Consider the following 18,982-nt stretch of genomic DNA (forward strand, 5'->3'; position numbering starts at 1 on the left):
CTAGTTCAATTTTATTTTATTTTTTTAGTTTTTTGCAAGGCAAATAGAGCTAAGTGGCTTGCCCAAGGCCACACAGCTAGGTAATTATCAAGTGTCTGAGACCTGATTTGAACCCAGGTACTCCTGACTCCAGGGCCCGGTGCTTTATCCACTGCGCCACCCAGCCACCCCACTAGTTCAACTTTAAACAATAGTCATCACAATTTCAAAATTCATTCCTATTCCTCAACTAACTACTCTGACCCATACTTATAGGTTAAAGTAAATCCTTAAATTAGACTGTCTTTTAATCATAAAACAATGAAAGAGCAGTATGTTATAGTGGATACTGGTGAGATGACACTGAATGAGTCACTTAAAATTTCAGTATCCCTAATGCTCAAAGAACATCAATGGCACAACAATTGTCAATCTTTAGTAAACAGGGTACTCACCTCCCCCCAAATATAGTTCTTGACAATAGCAAAAATGCAGGTCCAGACCCCAAAAAACCCTAATGTTGAATTGTTTGACATTAATGCTTAAAATTGATTTAAAAATAGATATTCCCTAATCTTCCACAACATCTGTCACTCCTCACTCCTTCAAACTTCAAACTCCAAGATCTACCAGATTCTTCTGTATTCATGGGTTTAGAAACTTAGTAGTCCTCATTCACATATAATCAAAATCTGATCAACACTAAGTTCCATTTAATAATATCTACTTTCCTCACTCCCCCAAACTCCAAGATCTATCAGGTTCTTCTATATTCATATACTGAAAATCTGATAAAACACTATTTAAGTTCTATTTAATATCTACTTTCAATACGAATTTTTCTTCCATCTTCCTTTTTTTAAAAGAATCACCACTGCACCAAATTCAACCATATATTTCTTTTGCAAGTGGAATTTTTCCAAAGATATGAAGTCTTCTTTTCTTTGCTCTAATGTGCAAAATGGAAGAGACAAGTATACTACCAACTGACTTGGTTCTGTTACTCCCACGCTAGTGATTCACAGAGACCTAAGAGTTTTCAGTCCCAAATAGAAACATGAGACACCAAGTCAAACCATCCTTTCCAAACAAATGTGCTCTTCCTCATCCACTCTATAAAATGTAAATTTGCTGGAATGTAGATTTGAAATTCATTATTGGTACTGATGATAAGATTGAGGTTTAGGTTTTTTTTTTTCAAGAATCTTCTTTCCTGGGGGGTATGTACTCACTTACTTAATATAAACAGACAGATGCAGCTGCTGTGACTATATCTTCATGATATCCTTCCAGAACATGTATTACGATTATTGCTACTTCTGGAGTATATTAATATGGGTTTTTATCTAGTTAGTACATTCACTGTCACTTCCAAATAATATCAAGAATTATTTTACTTCTCTGTTGCATAGTTTACCTTATTTAAGATTAATAAAGCAATTACAATACTCTCAATTAAGAAGCTATTTTAAAATGCACTTTTAATTCCAGTTCATGTGTAACTTACTTAATTATTACTATTTGTTTTTCTTCTTGAGTGAATAAATTCTTCTTTCTCAGCACCACAGTATGCTTGTCTTAAAGAGGGGAAAATAGCTGGAAATTTTTCCTCTAAACACTACAGTTTAAATCAATGTCACATATCTAGCTGTCTTAAACTACTGATCAAGATATTCATGTTTCTTAGTCCATACAAGTCATTGAAATATATCTTGCTGATGAAAAATTAGCCGTTAGTGGGGAAAGAAATCTACATCCACTCTGAGGAGTTATACCTAATTTAAGTGAAAAAGCATCTCAAATATAATTTTTCTCTTTTAGTTTTTGATGCCTGTTAAACTTCTGTCTATTAATAAGACTAATAAGATACTTTTTTTGAAACTAAGATATCAGTTACATTATAAATGTTATGAAAACATTAACAATTGGTCTACCCTTTCCAAAAAATTTATATGAACTCAAACCAACAAGCTCATGTTATAAAATTGTGTGCCAATAACAAAAGCTGAGGGAATAGAGAATGTATCATGGGGATGGAGAAGAACATCAAAGAGACAGACTATTTTTCACTAATACCCTTTATCTCCTAGAGATGGAGAAGGGTAGAATTATGAGATGTTCAGTCTCCATTCCCTTTTCCCCAGAGGAACAAGTGCCTGATATGGCAAATGGTTCTCTTATCATTCTCTTCTATTTATATTCTATTTTTGCCATTATACATGGGTAGATTAAGAGCTTAAAAATATTTTTAGTAATTATTATTCAATCAGCTGGACCTTTATTTTAAGGGAAAACTTGTGGTCATTTTACAGAGGAAATCCACTTCATTCTCCTCCTTTTGAATTCTGGACCTACTTCATTATTCATCTACAGAATCTATCTGACAAATTATATTTCTAGATAAACATATATCCCTCAGAGCTAATCTATTCATCCACAAATCATAGTTTGAGCAATAAATATTTTCATTTATTTGTTAAAGGCTTTTTTCCTGTATGGTTAATTAAATTATTTGAGTATACATATAGGAGGTTCTGTAATATTCCAAAAGTAACCATCCACAATGTTCATCTGAATACATACATCTCTGAAAGACTATGTCATCTAGGGAGAATCCTCCTTCCGCTACATCTTCCATGGTTAGTGACAAACATCTTTGACAAACAAGTCTTATCGCTTTAAGCTTTGCTTGTTATTTTTAATTAGTCAGTTGGCAAAGCTCCCAAGAATAAAGGTTCATTTCTTTAACCTAATATTCTTCTTCTTTTTTTTTTTTTTAAGGATTTTGCAAGGCAATGGGGTTAAGTGGCTTGCCCAAGGCCACACAGCTAGGTAATTAAGTGTCTGAGCCCAGATTTGAACCCAGGTACTCCTGACTCCAGGGCCGGTGCTTTATCCACTGTGCCACCTAGCCACTTCCTAACCTAATATTCTTTTGGTTTCATTGGTTGCCCCCCAAAAGAAAGGCTAGTGTTTCATGGGAATAAATAATGGACAACTTGAAAATTCAATTGATCTGTACATAATATCTATACATAAGACCTGGAGGAATAGTTCTTAATCTGAGGTTCATGAACTTTTTTTCAGTTTTTGATTCTTCTATTTTGATAATTGTATTATGATTGTTTTCCTTTATAACCCTATAATGTTATATTTATACTTTTAAAAACACTCTTCTGAGATGGGGTCCATAGACATCACTTGATTGCCAAAGGAGTCCATGATTTCAAAAAAAATTACAGATCTAGAACATCTAGAAGGCCCCCAGCTCATTGTGTGGACTAGCTATGAACATTTATAGGAAGACATGGATTAGAATTGTCAAGATTGAGGTTAAATGGTGTGATCTATACCAATAAAGGAGTTAACCATGTCTGAAGAAGTATAAAATGAAAAACTAGTATTTCTATGGCACCTCAATGTTTCCATATCATTTTGCAAATTTTTCTCATCTGACCCTCATAACAGCTCTATGTCATAAATGTTACCATTATGATCATTTTCAAGATAACTAACTTTTTATGGAAAATTAAGACTCAAGGTTTAGACTAAGATAAAATGAAAAGACAAGTGTCAGGAAAAGCTAACAATTATAGGTCATAGGGACCAATTCAATGATTTTACTAGTAAAGAGAACTTCTATGTGAGAAAACTTCCTTTATCAATTCAAGTTGGCAACTTCTCTATAATTTATAATCTTAAAAACTTGCCTAGAACAAGTGTGACAAATGCAGCTTGTAATACTCCCAACTTAGATCCCAACCAGTTGAAAATATAATTAGGGAATAGTTAACAAAATAAATTTAAAAAAATAAAACATGGATAACAATACATTTTAAACAAAGTCAACATATGGCCGATAAGAATCCATATATATGGATTTTTGTTGTTGTTCAGTCATTTTTAGTAGTACTAATTCTCCATGACCCCATTTGGGGTTTTCTTGGAAAAGATGCTAGGGTACTTTGCCATTTCTTTCTCTAATTTATTTGACAAACGAGGAAATCAAGGTAAACAGGGTTGAGTGATTTGTCCAGGGTCACACAGCTAGTAAATATCCTGTGGTCCTATTTAAACATAGATCTTCCTGACCCCAGACCTTGCACTCCATCCACTGAGCCACCTAGCTGCCTATGAATGGATTAGTAGCCTTATTTCTATTTGAATTTGACATGACTGGCCTAGGACACTGAGAAACTAGACTTATTCGGAGTCACACACCAATGTGTGCAAGGTGAAACTTGAAACCAGGTCTTCCTGGTTTCAAGACTCAGTTCATTCTCTCCTCTTCATACTGCTTTGAATCACACAATTGCAGCATTCCAAAAGTGGAACAGGCTGCCTCTAAAGACAGTAGATTTGTCATTGGAACCCCTGAAGCAAATGCAGGATAACTATATGTCAGACAGAAGATGCACCACCTTTGAGGTCCCTTCAAATTCTGAAAATGTATGGTGCTATGATTAAGATTCCTAATATAATGAATCATATTTTTTGCCACTGCAAAGTTTTGTTTTTATTTTAAAACTTGCTACAATTCCTAAGATGGTGACAGACTAAAACTTTTTTCCTATTCCCACTGTCCCCACCCCAGTCTTTTTGTGATTAACATTGCCTGAAGAAATGCTAGCCCTGAGGGAGTTTTCTAAAAAGCACACTTGCCCTAAAGATGTTGAGTCCACCTTCATATATTTATGTCTATTACAGAAAGTTATTTTTTAAACAAAAATTGATTTAAGAAGTTGTATCTAAGCAGTGTGTGAGACATATATAATATATATATACACATATATGTATTTAATTTTTTATTTTATCAAGTATGCTTATGATTTTTCTTTCATGTTTTTTCAAGTCACAGGGGACCATCTTCAGTCATCCTGACATATATCTTGCCACTACACCTGGATAGCTACAGAAAGTGAGGTTGGTGACTTTGCCTAGCACTCCCTTACTTAAATCCAATTCATTTACAAGTCATAGCATCACCTTTCTGATGTCATGGTTCTTTGGAGAATGAAAGAAAACAACAACAACAATCCAAGCAATAAATAAATAAATAAATAAATAAATAAATAAAGCCCCTTAGTCCTCTGTGGCTCTCTCACTGCTTACTTAATTCAGATAAACATATCCACAATCACTCATTCAGCAATTCACTTGAGATAATGTTTGGATGCGAGTTTATTTTATTGCAAGATATACAAGTAAATATGGAGGAGAAAAGGGAAGAGCACCTAGAATATCTCTTTTCTCACTTGTTTTTCCTTATTTCTCATTTGTTTCTTTAATATTAGAAGTGATATAATAATGCTGTACATAATAAAATAGTAATATAATAAGGCTCATAAAACAGACCAGGATTTGATTTTTAAAAGGTACCCTTAGGCTTCACTAGTGAACTTTCATGGAATAATGTTTTGGTCACAAGCTAAAAGCAAGGTACAAATTCAGGTACAAACAGAACTCAAGAGTCACCAAACTACTTCAGTTGAATTAATTTGTGAAACTCCACACTACACATGTAAGGCACTAAGATCACAGACCTAGAACTAGATGAGACCCCAGGAGACATCTAATCCAACCTCTTCATTTTATACATGGAAGAAGCTGTAACCCAGGGAAATTAAGTAGCTCTTTTGAGATTACACAGTTAACAACTATCACTGGTGGGATTAGAACACAGGCTCTCACTAGATTACAATGGACATCTGGCTCACATAAGGACTACAGTGTTTTGGCCTTTTTTGCAGGGTTTTCTAATGTGCCTTAAAAACAAGAAGAATATAAAACAATTTCCCTACCATCAATGATTCTCCAATTTTCCTGACACTGTGAGACTAGAGATTTGTTGATTGCATATAAAACCATGCAAGTAATGCAAAGGGTTTTCAGAGTTCATCCTAAAAGTGGATTAAAGGGTTCTTTGTTTTTCTTCCTGCTTTTTTTTAGAGAAATTCAACTCTTCAAATTATGCCTTTGTTTACAGTTTGAATAAAGTTCAGTTTGAGATTTAAGCTTTTCAGTGAAGTGGTAAATGAAAAGTTTCCACACATAAGCAAGAAAACTTGTTTAAAAAGCTCTTTGGGACTATTCTAGGTACACACAGATCAAGTAAAACAGCAATGTCCTTGCCTTTAGTAATTTAACCATCATCAATTCTTTAAACTTGTTTAGTCATACTGACAGGAAAAAAAAGAAAAACAACATTTATATACAATAGGTTTTCCTTGAGTTAAAGATACAAAGCTAGACCAAGGAAAGTCAGAAAATACCTAAGTTTCAAGTTGAAAGTCACCTTACAGGTAATCTAGTATGACACCTTTTTTTCGTTGTTTATCATCCTTTGCACATGAAGATTAACAATCACATCATGATGTTGGGGTCAAGGTACAGTGTGTTTGATTGTGGCTGATCAGTCCAGTATGATCTTTAGACACTACTACAGGTCAGGTACAAAGAATCCGTCTAAACATTTGGGATGGAGATAGCTCTAGATCGACACAGCTCACATCTCCTTTGTGCTATTCTGCTTTGATCATAAAGCAAAGTACTTCTTTAAAGTGGGCACACCATGCTGGACAGTCCTGTGCCACAATTTCCTATGTCTCACAGTCTATACCTAATTTCTTCAGAGTGTCCAATACCTTTACCCAAATCACGAATATTATCATTAAATGGGCATCCATCTCTCTCTCTCTTGGATATCCTGAGATGGATAATTCACTACCCACCCACTTCAAGAAAATTCTCATTGATAAAGAATTCTTTTTCTCCTGCTGAGCCAAAAATCTACTTTGTAATAGGACCATCTCCCATTTCCCCACAACAGAGATTAGTTCCCCCTAAATGTAACAAAACTAACTCTCTGATTAAACCAATCCCCATCATTTTGGCAGTTTCCTGGTTACTCAAGGACCTAAGACCTTCCCCAGGCAGGGATTTTTTGATTTGGTGTACTGTCTGAAGACCATGAGAGTCATCAAACCTTGCTCGGGCCCACAAGACAAGTTTCAATATGTGACTTTTTTTTTTTTTTAAGGTTTTTGCAAGGCAAATGGTGTTAAAGTGTCTTGCCCAAGGCCACACAGCTAGGTAATTATTAAGTGTCTGAGATCAGATTTGAACTCAGGTACTCCTAACTCCAGGGCCGGTGCTCTATCCACTGCGCCACCTAGCTGCCCCAAGTTTCCATATGTGGATGATGGGGAGGGCGTTTGGTGATCACTGTATCCTCATTTCATATCCTTTATAGCAAAGTAAACATCCTTTTGTTAACTGCTCAAGAATTCAGGATATTCATTCCTGGGAATTTTCCAGTTTGTCAATGTGTTTTTTAAAAGGTAGTGGAAAGAACTACATGTAACATTCCAGATGTGGTGGGCAGTTCTGAACACTATTGGTACTAATAAGGCAGCCTATAATTGGATTGATTTTTTGGTTACCATATCAAATTGCTATTTAACTTATTGTCCATCAGAATCTCTCTTTTCTAGTATGTTCTAACCAGTCAAATCTCAGATAATAATATTTGAGGGCAGGAAAATGTTTAGAGATCATTTAAAAAAAACAGATAAAGAATGGAGTTCAGAGAGTTGAAGTGATTTACCTAGTCACCCAGATAATACCTGGCAGAAACTGGAAATCAGACCCAAATCTTCTTACTCCATACCTACTGTTCTTTCTCTTCATGATGCTTATTTTTTGAATTCTAGCATAGGGTTTAATTTTTACCTTTGTTAAATTATATCTTTACTTATATTTGAGATAACTTCTGATAATAACAGGATCACAGCTTAGCAGCCATCTACTTCAACCCATACACAAAAAGGATTACCACTATAATATAATCAACAAATACTTATTCAGATCCTACTTGAAGACTTCCACAGAGAGGAATTGTTGTCATTCAGTCTTTCAGTCATGTCTGACTTTGCATGACCACATGGATGCATGTCCACAGGGCAAAGACAGTGAGAGATTTGTCATTTTCTTCTTCAGTGGATTAAGGTCACTAGAAGTTAAATGATTTGCCCAGAGTCATACAACCAGTAGCTGTCTAAATTGGATTTGAACTCAGATCTTACTGATTCCAGAGCTAGTATGCAAACCACTGAGCCACCTACTTGCCTCCTACCAAGTAGGGGGGAAACCCACCAGTTAAGGTAGCCCATTCTACTTTTTGGACAGCTCTAATTGTTAGGAAGGTTTTCCCACCATTAAGTTTAAACTGCCTTCTTTCTAAGTTACACCCATTGTTCTTGGCTTTGTTTTTGGGGGGTCCAACAAGTCTAATCTCACTCCCATGACAGCCCTACAAATATTTGAAGACAAGCATCCTGTTCCATCTGAGACTTCTCTAGACTAAAAATGCCCAGACTTCAAGATACCCTCATATAACAGGAACTCAAGGTCTGTCATGTCCTAGTTGCCCTCCTCTGGACACTCACCTAATTAACAATGTCCCTCTTAAATTACAGTGATTTAGCTGAACTGAACACAATATTCTAGATGAGGTCCAATGGGCTGAGAAATAGCCTCAGAATCAAGAAAATCTAGTCAAAGTAATGCCTCTAATGCATCCTGGACCCTAGGGAAGTCTCTTGGTTCCCCATACAACTCTCAAAGACTGTAAATTGTAGGGTAGTTGCAGATGTGCATCAGTAAAAAAAAAAAAAAATCCTAACTAGGAATTCTTCATACTCATGAATACAATGAATACACAGGTTCCCATCCCCCCATGAGGTAGGGGGAGAAAGATACAGTCTGAATCTTTTTGGATCTTGACTCTATTACCTATTAGCTCCCATCTACATCTGCATCATTTACAAATTACACAAGCATTCTGTCTGTTCATTCATGTTATCACAATCATATAGCATTTTCAGGCTTACACATCATGAAATGCACGATATCATTTGAGTCTTACAACAAACCTGTGAGGTTGGCACCATGTTTCTGAAAGCTCTGGATAACTACTGGATCTGTGATTTCACTGATATAAGATAGGATTCCTTCAGATAAGGAAATCCCCTTTATCAAAATAAGTCGGAAGCAATTCAGTGACCCAAGACAACTCTGAGGAACTTGTGATGATGATCGCTGTCCATCTCCAAAGAGGAAGTTGATGCTGTTTGAATGCAGATTGAAGAATATTTTTTTTTTTTACTTTATTTTTCTTGAGATTTATTTTGGGAGGGGAGAAGAGTCTGTGTTTTCTTTCACAACAAAACTATCATGGAAATGTTTACATGACTACTCATTTATAATCTATCAATTTGCTTGCTTTTTCAATGGTGTGAGGGGGCAGAGACAGGAAGAAGGAAGAGAACCTGGAATTCAAAATTTTAAAAATGAATGTTTATTATGGTTTTTACAAATGTGACTGAGGAAAAATAAAATACTAAATAATTGAAAAAAACAAGTCAATATGTGCTCTGCAACTAAAAAGTCTTAAGTGAATTTCTTAGAATTATATAGTCCAGTAGCAAGATATAGAAAGAGAAATTCCATTTAAAATAACTTTAGACAATATAAAATACTTGGTAATCTACTTGCCAATTCAAACCTAGGAACTATATGAACACAACTATAGAAACCTCACACAAATAAAGTCATATCTAACAATTGGAAAAATATTGATTCCTCATGGGTAGAGCAAGTCAATATAACAAAAATGACAATTCTAAGTTTATTTATTCTGTACCATACCAATCAAACTATCAAAAAAATATTTTACTAGAAAAAACAAAATACAAGTCATCTAGAAAAATGAGAGCATAAGGCCATCAAAGGAAATCAATGAAAAAATGTGAAACAAGGTAGTCTAACCTTACTAAGATCTCAAACTGTATTATAAAGCAGTAATTATCAAAATATTCTGGTACTGACTAAGAAATAGAGAGGTAGATCTGGTAGATCAGATAAGGTACAAATTACATTACAGTAAATGACCACAACAGTCTAGTATGTAATAAGCCCAAAGATCCAAGCTTTTAGGACAAAAACCTGCTGAAAAAACTATAAAAGAGTATGGCAAATTAATTATAGATCAACATCTCACATCATATACTGATTTACACATAAAAGGTGATACCATAAGCAAATTAAGAAAATATGGAATGGTTTATCTGTCAGATATATGGATAAGGGAAGAATTTAAGAACAAAGAAGATACAGAGAACATTACAAAAACGTAAACTAGATTATTTTGATCATATAAAATTTAAAAGGTTTTCTACAAATAAAACTAATGCAATCAAAATTATAAGGAAAGAACAAAACTAGGGGAAAAGTTTACAAAAAGTATCTCTGATAATTTCTCAAATATATGGACAACCAGGTTAAATTTATAAAAATAAAATTGACAAATGTTCAAAGGATAATGAACAGGCACTTTTCACACAAAGGAATCAAAGCTATTTTATAATCAGAAGAGAAAATTATCTAAATCACTATGGATCTGAGAAATGCAAATTAAAACAACTCTGAGGTACTACCTCACACCTATCAAATTGCTGATAAAACAAAAAAAAGGAAGATGTTGGCTGTTCGTGGAGTTGTGGGAAAACTGGGTTGTAAACCATTGTGGACAACAATTCAGAACTCTGCTGAAAGGGTTATTAAAATATGCATACCCTTTGCTCCAGCAATATCAATCTTAGTTTTCTATTCCAAAGACATTTTTTTAAAAGGGTCCTATTTGTACAAAAATAATTATAGTAGTTGATTTTATGTGGGGGCTAAGAAATGGAAATCAAAGGGATGCCCATAAATTAGGGAAGGGCTAAACAAAGCTGTAGTATATGATTGCAATGAAATATTATTGTGCCTATATGAAATGACTTACAAGGATGATTTCAGAAAAATCTGGAAAGACTCCTATAAATTGATGCAAAGTGAAGAGAACAGAACCAGGAGAATGTTGTATAGTAACAGCAATTTTGTCTGATGAAGAACTGTGAATGACTTTGTTATTCTCAGCAATACAATGACCCACGACAGTCCCAAGGACTAATGGAGTATACTACTTCTAGAGTATACTTTCTCTAGTCTTCTTATACAAAAATGACTAGCATGGAAATGTTTTATTTAATTGCACATGAATAATCTATATCTGATTGCTTACTGTCCCAAAGAAGGGAGAGGGAAAGGGGGAGAAAAGAGGGATAGAATTTAGAACTCAAAACTTTAAATAAAAAAATAAAAATGTTAAAAAAAATCAGAAAAGGAGCAGCTAGGTGGCGCAGTGGATAGAGCACTGGCCCTGAAGTCAAGAAGTACCTGAGTTCAAATCTAGACTCAGACACTTAATGATTACCTAGCTGTGTGACCTTGGGCAAGCCACTTAACCCCATTTGCCTTGCAAAATCTAAAAAAAAGAAAATCAGAAAAAAGAAAGAAAAATATGAGAATAAAAGATACAATAAGAATAATTTTTAAATAAGGTTAAATGGTTTGCCTGCTGAAAGCAGTCAGGATGTGTCAGAAGCTAGACTTGAACCCAGATCTTACTAACCCCAAGACAAGCTTTCCATTCACTACATGATATTACTATCATCCCCAATTTGGTTAAGAGCTTTCAATAATCCATATAGTTAATAAGAGTCAAAGGCAGGACTTGAACATAAGTCTTCTGAATTCCAAACCCAGCACTCTATCATTGAAATCACTGATCAAAACATTAAACAATAAAGACCAAGGATGCATCCTTGAGTTATCCTTCTAGAAACCCCTCCTTCAGGGCCTTATAGATGATAGTTATCTTTCTTTTTAGCCTTAAGGTTCAAATAGTTCTGAACCCATTTGACTTGAGTACTACTATCCAGTCTGTATATCACAATGATAATGAGAAGCTTTTACAAAGATCTTCCTGAAATTCAGATTTGTTATATTTATAGCATTCTACTGATCTGGTTATCTGTTAAAAAAAAAAAACCCAGTCACTTGGCCTACTATGCATTTGGTTTACTGCCAAAGGCATAGAAACCAGATCTGTGATTTCACTGGTATGGGGAATTTCCAGGTGAGAAAAAAATGTCTCTATTAATATAAGTTGGGACTTTCTCTGCAATCTGTAGTCTAAAACAGCTGCTTAGAGTACTGACAGGTTAATTGACTTGACCAAGGTCACAAGGTATGTTGAAGCAGGATTTGAAACCAGTTCTTCCTGTACTATGTTATATTTCATTTCTTTATTGCCATTATTTATTGAACTTGTTTGGTAACTTTTTTTTTTCCTTACTGGGACTAGTAAGAGACCCAAAGAAGATAAAGGAAAGGTGGTTAACACCACAATCCAGGGTATGCCTTCATAATTTTCTCCCATTGACTCTACTTGTGGCCAAATTCTTTGTTCATCTCCTCTAAAACAATCCAAACTACTTCTTCTGAGACTGCTGACATTCTAGGATATAAAGATACTAAGGATCTATGCCATCCTGAGATATGCTTATTTTAGTATGATATAGCCTATTAAGTTCTTAAATCCTGTTTTGATGGATAGCATGTTAACTTTAGAATATGCAACACCAGTGTTCAAATGTTGCCTCTGAGACATTGGTTGTATGACTCTGTAACTATGTTTAACCTCTCTGAGGTTAAACCTCATCTCTAAAACAGGAATTTTAAAAAAAGACTGAAGACCTATCTCACAGTAGTGTAAAAATTAGAGGCAATCCTGTCAAGTCAAATAGAAACACATACCTGAAGTCACATACTTGCTTAGAAAACATCATATTAACACTATCTTTGTTTCACTGTATTTTTATTTATTTTGTTCAATATTTCTCAGTTGCATTTTCATCTAATTCAAGGTCCCCAGGAGTGTTTGCAACTATCTCTATGCTGAAATAGTCTGAAAACAAAGTACAATTGTGGCAGCAAAGAGGTCTTGTGGGTGGAACACCAGTCAATAAGACCTGAGTTCCAATCAAGCCTCAGATATTTACTAGGTGTGGGATCCTGGACAAGTCAATGAACTTCTGCCTACTCAGTTTCCTTATCTATAAAAGAGGAATAATTACACCTACATCCTAAAATTATTGAGAGGATCAAATTAGATAATGTAAACATTTAAGCAATTTATACATGTTAATTACAGTCATTATTTAAATGTTTATGATTATTTTTAAACTTCTTATTTAAAAGAAGACTTGGAGAAACCTACCCACATGTAAACTCAGATTGATTTAAAAAAATTACTACCCTATAGTTGCAATCTATGGATTATGGGGGGAAACTTTATTTTTCTTTTTGGTCTGATCATTCTCTCCATTTCTCCTTCATTGATTCAGGCTCTTGCCATAGTATTTGAATTGAGCATCTGCCTTTCTTTTCCTAGATAAAACTATAGTACATTCACTATCGTCAAGCTTTTTTTTTTGCTGAAAGCAATCAAAAATGAAAATCCCAGATTTAGACTAGATTATCTATTTATTTAATATCCACAGTTTCATTACGGAGAAAAAGGAAGCCTTGCTTGCTGGAACCTGGAGTACAGTTTTGTGAATTACCTCTAGGTTGGACACTGGACCAAACTTTGTCAGGTCTGATGTCCTGGACAGAGTCTGAATATTCCTCTACACCAGACCCCCTCATCATTTGAAACTATCTCCCTGTCTCTTGCAGCATTCCAGATGCCTTGAGCCTTTACTATAAACACATAAAACAAAATAAATATGTATATGTCATGGAGAGCATAATTTTCTGGCATTAAAAATGTGCATTTCTAAAACAATCATATTACAAGTATTCCTTGTCATCTCCTCCTGGTGTCTTGTGCCATAGGAAGCTATCTCCCTTGTCTACCACTAGCTCCAGCTGTGCTTCAGGCTCAACGTCTACTTTCCATTTAGACTGAGTTTGGTAATCGAGCAACATGATAACAGGAATACTGGGGCCAAAAAGTGGTCCCTGAAACCAAGTTTGCCACTGGTTCTTTCTTCATAAAAGCTTTGGAACTATTTTTAAGACACTGGAACCAGTCACAAACTTTCTTTCCTAAGTCTTTTTGTCAGATATGAAGAGAAGAATGATCTCAACAAATTTTGGCTTAAAGGAGAAGTCGATTATAATGACTATGCTACTAGTGATGACATTCTCAATCTGTATGAGCTTAAGAAGAAACAGAGCTGAAGTCCTTTCCATAAACTAGTGAACAGACCAAAAAGAGTTCTCTGAAACCAAGATGTAAATATGGAAGGTAACCCACCACCTCATTTTTTTAAAGTTTCTAGATATTCTCTTTTATTACATACTTCAATGGGAAGACAGAGATAAAACATGTTATTTACAAATTTCAAGGATGTTTGACATTACAGCCAATATAGCACTCTCTCAATAGTACCTTAAAAATCCTAAAGGGAACTAGGCTTGAATTCTGGTTCTGCTATTTATTACTTGGAGAGCCAGCTGTCTCACTTCTGAGTTTCACTTTCCTCATCTGTCAAAGAAGTAGACTGGACTAGATGACTTCCAAGGTCCCTTCCAGGTCAGAATCACAGACTTTTGAGAGTTGAAAGGACCTTCATCAATGATCCACAACCCAGATACAAATGAAATAGATCCAAGGAATGAGCATAAAAAATAGACCCAACAATTGCATCAAGACCTCTGTTTAAAAAATACCCAAAATAGGGGAGCTTTCACCTCTCAAAACAGCACATACTACCTGTGGTCAGCTCTAATTGTTAAGGAGCTTTTCTTAACGTCACTCCTAAACTTGCTGCTCTCTCACTGACTCCCTGGTTCTGCCTTCTTGGATCAGAGAATTAAGTCCAAACACCCTTCCCTATGACAGTTCCAACACTTGAAGCCAGCAATAATATATCCCATCCCATGATGAAACTTGTCTTCTTCAGAATAATCATGCTCAGGGACTTCAAACCAATCTTCATATGATGAGTTTTCAAGGTCCTCCTTGCCTTTCTCTGTGCTTTCCAGTTTACCAAGATATTGCATTACCCAGAAATGAATGAAATACGCCAGATGAAGTCTCATTATGTAAACAGGATTGTCACTTCCAATATTCCAAGAATATTCCCTATTCTTGGAAGTCACTGCCCTCTTAACACAGCCCAGAAGTGAATTTACTCCCAATTCTACAAAACCAATCAAATCGATGTTCTAGTTATAATACCATATGGGTGTTCTGCCTTTGAAGGCAGCTAAGTGGTGCAATGGATAAAAACAACAGTTCTTATCAAGATGATGAGTCTTGAATTCAAATCCATCCCTCAGATGCTTACTATCTATCTGTGTGACCCAGGACAAGTCACTTAACCTCCTTTTCCTTAGTTTCCTTATGTATAAAATGAGCTAAAGAAAGAAATGACAAACCACTCCAATGTCTTTGCCAAGAAAACCCTAAATGGGGTCATAGTCAAATATGACTAAATAATTTTTGACTCTGAATCTTAGTGATCTCTTAAACTACATTAAGATATGTAGATCATGAAAGATCATGATCTGAAGACAGCTGAAAGTTAAAGTTGATGCTTTAAAGTGAATAGAGAACTTTTTTCACAACAAGCTTATGAGAAAGGTAATGCTCTCTTCCACCTCAGAGAAATTAAGAGTGAGATTTGTGCTAGTGTCAGACATAGTCTCAAAAAAGACTATCCTTGAGAGTATCTACAAGTTGTCTTATGCTTGATACATGGGGGAGTTACAAAGGACATCCAAAACTGTAAGGTTAGATCTGAAGCCATCTCCTGATCCCAAGTTCAACATTCCATAGTCTACTACAAGACAGAAATGAATTAGCAAGAAGGGAAAGCATTTTTTCATTTCAGAAAAGAATGTATGAAGTAATAGTGCAGAAGGAAGGGACAAGAGAAGAAACTGATAATGAAGGTGAAATGTCTTTTGCCAAAGTTCAACTCAAATCAACTGTTTTTAACTCACAAAATATCATTAGATACTTATATTACAGAGAAGTGCTTTGATCCAAAAAGAATTTGGTTTAATTATCTAGGACCATGCCCTATCCCAGTGGTCTGCTGTTGTGAAATTTTGACCTTGTTCAACATAAATAAGGAGGTCCATCCTCATCTAAAGCATTTATGTGGAAACAAAATCACATATGCAAAAAAGGTTTCCTCACAAGATTTCTGCACCAGGGATGAAGGAAGGTTGACATTGATATTGACTGGCAATGAAACAGTAGGACTTGGAAAGTAATGCAATTTATATGGTAGTCAAATATAACCAGATACGTATATTCCTAGCACTTGGGTATCCCAAGTGCATTGTCTGAACTTTTTAATTTGTCTATAATTTTTTCTTACTATAAGGAACATGGAATGGGGAAGATTTCATTTTCATCAATCCTTTTATTCTTAACACTGAACTCTCCTGAATTTATTTGGTTGGGAAGTATTTTTAAAGGTTTTCTTATAGGAGTCAAGATTTTCCCAACCAACAGCAATTTCCTAATGTTAACAGTATTTAACTTCAAGAAATACATCTCCTTTCCTCACTTTAATTTTCTATGTCAAAGCCTATAGAATAAATGTGGGGATGGACAGCAATGATGACAAGGTAAGAACCTCAGAGGTTTCTAAAATTCCAGAATTCTGTCATCTATTAGTGAAATCAAAAGATGCTTCTTCTTAAGGAATCAAATATGTCTTAGTGTAGAAACTGATGAAACTGAGGTTCTTAATATAATTTCTTTTACTGTAAATCTTCCGACATATAGTTGTAAAGTATCTTTTCAAGGTTGGCTTATTACAATCAAGATTTTTCCCAATTGACAGAAATTCAGCACTTAAGCTAAAGAGATACAGTCCTTCCCCACTTTTCTGCACCATAACTTTTCCATATCAAAAAATCTATAAAGTAAGAGTGGGATGGACAAGGCAAAATCTCTCAGTATTCTACAACTCTAAAAAAAGGACTTTTTTCTGGCTTCTACTAATGCAGTCAAAACATGTTACCTCTTCAAGAACCAAATACAGGTTAGTCTAGAAATTGCTGACACTGAGGTTATTAATATAATCTCCACTCATTTCTACCTCACAGAAGGGTCCTTCCTTTGTTATGCTTTCTTTGACAGTATATCTTGAGCTTGTATTGTTGAAAAACGTTTTTTTCAAGGTCTGCTTATTACAATCAAGACTTTCCCAACCAACAGTAAATTGCTAATGGTAACAGCATGTAAGTTAAAGAAACTCATCTGCTCCCCCAACCCCCCAACTTCTCTCTACCATAACTTTTCCATATCAAAAAGCCTGTAGGGGCGGCTAGGTGGCGCAGTGGATCGACCCTGGAGTCCGGAGGACCTGGGTTCAAATCCGATCTGAGACACTTAATAATGACCTAGCTGTGTGGCCTTGGGCAAGCCACTTCACCCCATTTGCCTTGCAAAAATCTAAAAAAAAAAAGCCTGTAATGGTGGAAAGGGGGGAGGGACGGCAAGGCTGGACAGGGTAAAATTCTCAGGATTCCGAAACTCTAAAAAAGGTCTTTTTGCCCTGTTTTCTACTAATGCAACCAAAACGTGCGTCCTCTTCAAGAACCAACTACGGCTTAGAGCAGGAGTCGGTGGGAGCGGGGTCAGGGATCGGGCACCCCCCGTGCCCGCCAGCGGGCCCACGCGCGGCGCTCGCCCTCCCGGCAGTGCCACCTCGGCACGGTCTTTCCAAAGCCGGAGGGAGATAAAACAAAGAAAGCCCAACTTTCCTTCCGAGGTGCTCCTGGGCAGCGCCGTGCCCCTCTGGGCGGCCCTCGCCCAACCTCCCGCGGGCACTCTTGTCCCCTTCTCGGCTGGCGCGGCCGCGGCCCGGGGACCCCCGAGCCTCCCCCTCCTCCTCCTCGCGCTCCGCCGGGGCCGGCTGCTGAGGAGGGGGCTGCCCTGTGGCCGGCCGGGCGCCGGGGGAGGAGGGGCGGGAGGGGCGTCACTCACCCCCCGTGGGCTGCGCGGGGCCGAGGCAGAGCGCCAGCTGCAAGCACAGGACGGCGGCGGGGCGCCTGGGGGGCGGCGGGGGCTCCAGCGGCGCGTCCGCGCGGCTCGGGGTCATTCCATGCCGCATCTTCCAGCCGCGGGGGCATCCGGCTGGCCGGGGTCTGCAACGAGAGAGGCGCGATGCGGACCGGCCCGGGCCCCCCGGGCTTCCGGGGCTGCCCCCCCCCCGGCCCGCCCCCCCCGGGCTTCCGGGGCTGCCCCCCCCCGGCCCGGCCCCCCCCCCCCCGAGCTTCCGGGGCTGCCCCCGCGCTGCCCGCCTCGGCCGGGGCCGGGGCGCCCCGTTCTGCCGGGAAACGCGCCCCGGGGGCCCCTCCCCCTGCCCCCCCCCGGCCGCGGCGCGAGCCCGGCCAAAGCCGCAGCGCCGCCGGCCCCCCCGCCCCGCTGCCCCCGGCCCCCCGCCCCGCTGCCCCCGGCCCCCCCGCCCCGCTGCCCCCCGGCCCGCACGGAGGCGGGAGCCGGCCCGGCGCGCGCCCGAGGCGCTCGTGCCCCCGTACCTGGGTCCGCGAGCGCGCGGCGGCGGCGGCGGCGGGGAGGCCCGGCGGAGGGGCGGGGGGGGGTCGGAACCGGAGCCGCGCGGCCGCGCCGCCCTCCTGCCCCCGCGTCCCCTCCCCTCCTCGGGCGCGTGCACGCGTCGCCGGGGCACCGAGGGAGCCGGAGCGGAGCGCAGCCCGAGCCGCAGCGGGGGCGGGAGGGTCGCAGCCCGGGACCAATGGGAAGGCTGCGCGCCTGCACCTGTCCTGTGCACTCGCCGCTCCGCCGCCGCTCCCGCACACGTGTGCTGCCCCCGCCCCCGCCCCGCCCCCGCCCCGGTGCGCGTGCCTCGGGCCGCCTGGGCGCCCCGGTGCGCGCCGCCGGAGGGAGGCTCCCGGGCGCGGCCTGCCCTGCCGCCTCTGCCCGCCCCGCGCCCGGCCCTCCGGAGAACTTGGGAAGGGGCGCGGGGGCTCCGGCTCCGTCGCGTGTCTCTGCCTCTCTGGCTCTGTCTGTCTCTGTCTGTCTCTCTGTCTTCTGTCTCTCTGTCTGTCTGTCCCTGTCTCGTCT

The 18,982-nt window shown here is 38.8% G+C and overlaps 1 protein-coding gene across 3 annotated transcripts in view; it reads right to left on the minus strand.

The window, feature by feature from the left end:
* The window catches only part of SUSD4 (sushi domain containing 4), a 226,248-nt gene extending 207,618 nt beyond the window's left edge, over positions 1-18,630 (minus strand). For all 3 annotated transcript variants that reach the window (XM_074222767.1, XM_074222766.1, XM_074222765.1), the window contains exons 1-2: positions 18,439-18,630; positions 17,885-18,045 (exon numbers count right to left, since the gene is read on the minus strand). In XM_074222767.1, the coding sequence (XP_074078868.1) occupies positions 17,885-18,011 (127 nt within the window). In that variant the 5' untranslated portion in view covers positions 18,012-18,045; positions 18,439-18,630. The remainder of the gene's footprint in view (positions 1-17,884; positions 18,046-18,438) is intronic.
* Between the last annotated feature and the right edge of the window lie 352 nt (positions 18,631-18,982).

Source organism: Macrotis lagotis, chromosome 2, assembly GCF_037893015.1.
Source record: "Macrotis lagotis isolate mMagLag1 chromosome 2, bilby.v1.9.chrom.fasta, whole genome shotgun sequence".
In the NCBI taxonomy this organism is placed as follows: domain Eukaryota; kingdom Metazoa; phylum Chordata; class Mammalia; order Peramelemorphia; family Peramelidae; genus Macrotis; species Macrotis lagotis.